This window comes from Lactuca serriola, chromosome 4 (assembly GCF_051521515.1).
Source record: "Lactuca serriola cultivar US96UC23 chromosome 4, Lser_US96UC23_V15, whole genome shotgun sequence".
Classification (NCBI taxonomy): Eukaryota; Viridiplantae; Streptophyta; class Magnoliopsida; order Asterales; family Asteraceae; genus Lactuca; species Lactuca serriola.
In genome coordinates this window covers 67,123,521-67,128,822 of record NC_136411.1, presented here as the reverse complement: position 1 = coordinate 67,128,822, position 5,302 = coordinate 67,123,521, and the positions used below count along the sequence as shown (strand labels likewise).

Here is a 5,302-nt window from a genome sequence, read left to right as displayed (position 1 = left end):
TCTAAAATTGACAACCACAACCAGAACTAGTAAAAAGAAAGCATGAGAGCTTGACTATGACCTATCTCTTCAAATATCTACACCTTAATTGTCCTATGCTATTAAGGTTGCATATATTATGGTTGGTATAATCCTGAATAGTGAGTAATATATGCACTTTCATGCTATAATAGTGATCCTGGACTCTGCATAATGAATCCGAAAACCATTATTGACACGAATAACTCCATTTTTTTGTATGCTCATTCAGATAGTATACATACCTTTATATGTGTTTATGACCAAGTATAGGTGCAGTTGTTAATAAGTTCTAGGATCAAGTTCCCATAGGAAATATGCATGACAATAGGAAAAAAGGAAGACGAGATTGTAGGCTAGGTCCCTTATGGAAAAGGAACAGAAAACAAAGGGCATGTGACCTAACATATCAATTGTTGTTGGAAAGATGTATACATCAACCAATAGGTTGAGTGTTAAAGTATTGCTTGGAAGTTGGAACCCCTTTTGAAGATCAAAGGTCGATGCATTTCTATTCCAAGTCTTTCAACATTGCTTCTGTAAATCAAAAAGGGTTCTTCACTTCTTCTACCATGGATGCTGCACCCTTCTTACAGCAGAAAGCAAGCTGAATCCTCAACAATTAGAGATATGATATGAACCAAAATGATATGTTTACAACCTCGGAAAAAACAAACAAAGAAAGATGGAATATCACAAGGGTTCAAAACAAAGAGAAAGTTCAGAACACATAGAATTTAATACTCCGATGTAGTTTGAAAATTTTAAAGCTGTATAATGGTCATTATTGCATTTTGTTACAATGTTGCCATATTGTGATTGCTATTTAATGAATGTTGTCATTTTAATGATTATCTCTTAATTATTTTGTAAGTTTGCGATTTACCAAGTTAATTTTTTTTTAGAAATTAGATGGTCAATTTGAAACAATAATGATTAAAACGGATTTGTTTTCAAAACCAATTATACACAATTTCACAGTTATTAGTTTGACAGGTACATTTGCTTTCAAATTGAATTTCTTTTTAGATTTAACCAGAAATGCATAACAGATCAAATAAAGTTATATTGCACTATAAAATTCTTAGCGTTGCTAGTTTGGTAACTAACTAACAATGTTTTTTAATAGTTTGTCATGAAGAGTACATTTGTGGACCTAGTTTGGTAACTAACTAACAATGTTTTTTAATAGTTTGTCATGAAGAGTACATTTGTGGACAAATATGACACTGACTTTTCATTGTAACACATTTTTTTGTGGAAAAATATAGCGTTTACACTCCTTTGTTGAAAATTATGGCATTGACTTCGCAAGTCTACTCTTGTGGAATAATATGAAACATCCAAAATTTCCATTTGAAAAATAGGTACCTAAAAACAAAAAGAACAGGATACTCCAAGCATAAATTACAATACACAAACCACAATTTTCTAAAAATACACCAAAGCAAATAATGCCTTCTTCAAAGTTTTTACTTTTCTCTCTAGCTCTACTAATCATTACATTTTCTTCAATACTAAAATTTGCTTCTGCATCTTTAGAGGAAGCAAATGCTCTTCTTAAATGGAAAGAAAGCCTTCAGATCCCAAACAACTCCTTGGTTTCTTCATGGCTTCCTAATAATTCCAGTGCATCGGCTCCATGCACTTCTTGGTTGGGAGTAATTTGCAATACTGATGGGAGCATTCACACGTTGAACCTCACATCATCAGGAATAAACGGTACACTTCACCGATTTCCATTCTCTTTGCTACGCAATCTTATGCATTTTGAGCTCAATGTAAACAACTTCTTTGGCCCAATCCCACCAGAAATCCGGCTCCTGTCAAACCTGGTTTATCTTGACTTTTCAGAAAATAGATTTTCTGGAGTAATCCCACCCGAAATAGGGATGTTAGCCACTCTTGAAACCCTCTACCTCAATGGAAATAACTTGAATGGTTCAATACCACAAAAGATCGGTCAATTAACGTTTCTTTATGAGCTTGCATTGTATAATAATTCTCTTGAAGGAGAATTACCTCCATCATTGGGAAATTTGAAAAACTTGGCTTATCTTTATCTCGATAACAATAAGCTTTCGGGTCCAATTCCTCAAGAGTTTGGACAACTTGTCAATCTTGTGGAAGTCTATATCACTCAAAATTCACTTCATGGTCCCATCCCAAAAGAAATAGGAAATCTGAAAAAGCTAACTATCTTGTACCTTTTTCAAAACCATCTAAATGGTTCAATCCCACAAGAAATAGGAAGCATGGTTTCACTTGAGCGCCTAAGCCTCTTCTCAAACAATCTGTCTGGCTCAATCCCCTCATCATTGGGTGAGTTGACATCTTTGAATCTCCTCCATTTGTACCAAAATCAACTCTCTGGTTCTATTCCTATCGAGATCGGGAATTTGAAATCTCTCACTAAACTTGCGGTGAGTGAAAATAATCTTAGTGGCTCTATTCCTTCATCACTAGAAAACCTGAGCAGCCTCCAATATCTTTCCATCCGTGACAATAAATTATCTGGGAATATACCACAAGGATTGGGAAGTCTAGATTTGGTTGATCTAGAAATGGACACAAATCAATTGTCCGGTCATTTGCCCAAAGATTTGTGCCATGGGGGAAACCTTATATATTTATCACTACGTGGTAATCAGCTCACCGGTCCTATTCCAAGAGGCTTAAGGAATTGTCGTAGCCTAATGAGAGCTTTCTTTGATGACAATCAATTCACTGGAGATATATCGAAAAGCTTTGGGGTCTATCCAAGCTTAGTTTACCTTGATCTCAGTCACAATAAGTTTCATGGGCAGCTTTCAGAAAACTGGAGTAAATGCAAGAATTTGACAGCCTTAAGGATAGCATACAACAACATCAGTGGTAGCATTCCACCTGAGTTTGGAAATTCAACTCAACTAGGCAGGCTTGATCTTTCTTCAAATCATATTGTTGGGGAGATCCCTAAGGAGATTGGGAAGATGAAAAGTATGCTGTATTTGTCCTTGGCTGATAACCAACTTTCAGGTATTATACCTAATGAGCTCGGATTGCTACGTGATCTCATTGCCCTTGATCTGTCCACAAATAGACTAATTGGTATGATACCAAGAAATATTAGCAACTGGGAACACATTTATTACTTAAATCTAAGTAATAACAAACTCACTGAAAAAATCCCATCTGAGATAGGTAAAGTAAGTCAACTGACAACACTTGATTTATCTCATAATTTGCTCTTTGGAGAGATACCATCTGAAGTTCAAAGTTTGCAAAATTTGGTGAAACTGGATCTTTCTCACAATAGACTATCGGGGTCTATTCCTGATGCTTTTGAAAAGTTCCTTAGTGGGATTGATATCACTTTTTCTTACAACGAGCTTACAGGTCCAGTTCCCCCTTATGCAATCTTTGCAAATGCATCAATACATGTATTTCAAGGCAATCCAGGTTTGTGTGGAAATGTTACTGGATTAAAGCTTTGTTCAAGTCAAAATATAATGAAGAAAAAAGATCCCTTTCACCATAAGCTCGTCCTTGTAATTGTGCTTCCTATTTTCGGGGCATTTTTACTTGGTTTACTCATGTGTTGCCTCATAGCTTATCGACGACAAAAGAAAATTTTGCCACATGAGCAACCATCAGATGATGAAGGTGATGATTTCTTCTCAATATCAAGTTTTGATGGAAGAGTAGTGTATGATGAAGTCTTAAAAGCAACAAATGACTTTGATGATGCATACTGTATCGGGACTGGAGGATATGGTGTTGTATACAAAGCCGAACTACAACCTAACAATGTAGTAGCTGTCAAGAAACTTCACTCATCATCAGGTAATGTTGATCGTAAGGGTTTCCTTAACGAGGTACGGACATTAACAAACATAAGGCATCGAAACATAGTGAAACTCTATGGATATTGCGCCCATGCTCGCCACTCATTTTTGATTTATGAATACCTTGAAAAGGGTAGCGTCGGATCAATCTTAAGTAGCGATATATTGGCAAAAGAATTGGATTGGTTGAAACGGATCAAAATTGTAAAGGGTGTAGCTAATGCCTTGGCTTATATGCATCATGATTGTTCACCTCCTATCATTCATAGAGACATTTCCATAGCCAACATCCTTCTTGATTTTGATTATGAGGCACATATTTCTGATTTTGGCACATCCAAGCTTTTAAAGCTAGACTCATCCAACTGGACCGCGATTGCAGGCACCTATGGTTATATCTCGCCAGGTAATGTAGTTTGTGATGTTTCTTCTACATCTTAAGTTATACACACATACACGTCTATATATGTATGGACGTATTTATGTATATGTATATATGTGTATCTATGCTAGAATGTTGTGGGGTTAATATAGATTTTATAGTTTTTTATCTCATGTTCTTTTTCGATGTAGAGCTTGCATATACAATGGTGGCCACGGAGAAATGCGATGTGTATAGCTTTGGAGTTGTTGCACTGGAAGTGATGATCGGAAAGCATCCCGGAGAACTCATAACATCTTTACCAACATTGGCTATTGATTATCTATTGCTAGCAAACGTGGGAGATCGTCGTATACCGCCTCCATCATCGGCAGTTGAGAAACAAGTAAAGTTAGTTCTGAGTCTGTCAAGAGCATGTTTGAACTCCAACCCACATGCAAGGCCAACAATGCGCCAAGTTTCAAATATGCTAATGGAGGATTAGCTTTAAATTTCCATATCTGCTGTACTACTTTCAATGTTTCCTTTTAAGAAGTTTCCTCTTATGCATTCTAATAATATGTACCCAATAAATGCCTTATCTAGTATGACATGATGCTACACATTAGATTATCTATTAATCCTCAACTGAGGATATGGCAAGCATACATGTTCACAACAACACCAATCAACATGACACCAAAACAAGCAAAACATGAAAGCAAACAAAAATCATATTTGTGAAAGAATTTTCTACATAATCGCCAAGAAAATAGGCAAATCAAGATGCAACAAAACCAGTCAGGAATATGCTGACATGTTAGACTATCAATTATATTTAGGCTAAGTTTAGGGTACTTAGTGTAATATCAAACTCTATATATATTGTACCATATATTGTATTTCGTAAAGAGAATCAATTACAATATTCCTTATATATACTCTGATATTTGGTTCTATATGGTATTAGAGTCTGATCACCATTAACCCTAGCAGCCGTCAACTCTGCTAGCCTAAATCTATATGCCGGCTACTCCAATCAACCATGGCCATTGTTACAACCTTCGTCTCTACATAAAAGATAGCCCATAATTCT

General features: G+C 35.9%; 1 protein-coding gene across 1 annotated transcript; it reads left to right on the top strand.

The window, feature by feature from the left end:
- Window positions 1-1,228: 1,228 nt before the first annotated feature.
- Window positions 1,229-5,094, top strand: LOC145101780 (uncharacterized). Its single transcript, XM_079039053.1, has 2 exons — window positions 1,229-4,251; window positions 4,419-5,094. The coding sequence occupies exons 1-2, from the start codon at window positions 1,473-1,475 to the stop codon at window positions 4,709-4,711; spliced, it is 3,072 nt and encodes a 1,023-aa protein (XP_078895179.1). The 5' UTR covers window positions 1,229-1,472; the 3' UTR covers window positions 4,712-5,094.
- Window positions 5,095-5,302: the final 208 nt, after the last annotated feature.

Bases quoted from the DNA above. Each gene is read 5' to 3' on its own strand.
- LOC145101780 (XM_079039053.1), top strand. From the start codon at position 1,473: ATGCCTTCTTCAAAGTTTTTACTTTTCTCTCTAGCTCTACTAATCATT. The intron at 4,252-4,418 runs GTAATGTAGTTT...TTTTCGATGTAG, and splicing joins CTATGGTTATATCTCGCCAG to AGCTTGCATATACAATGGTG.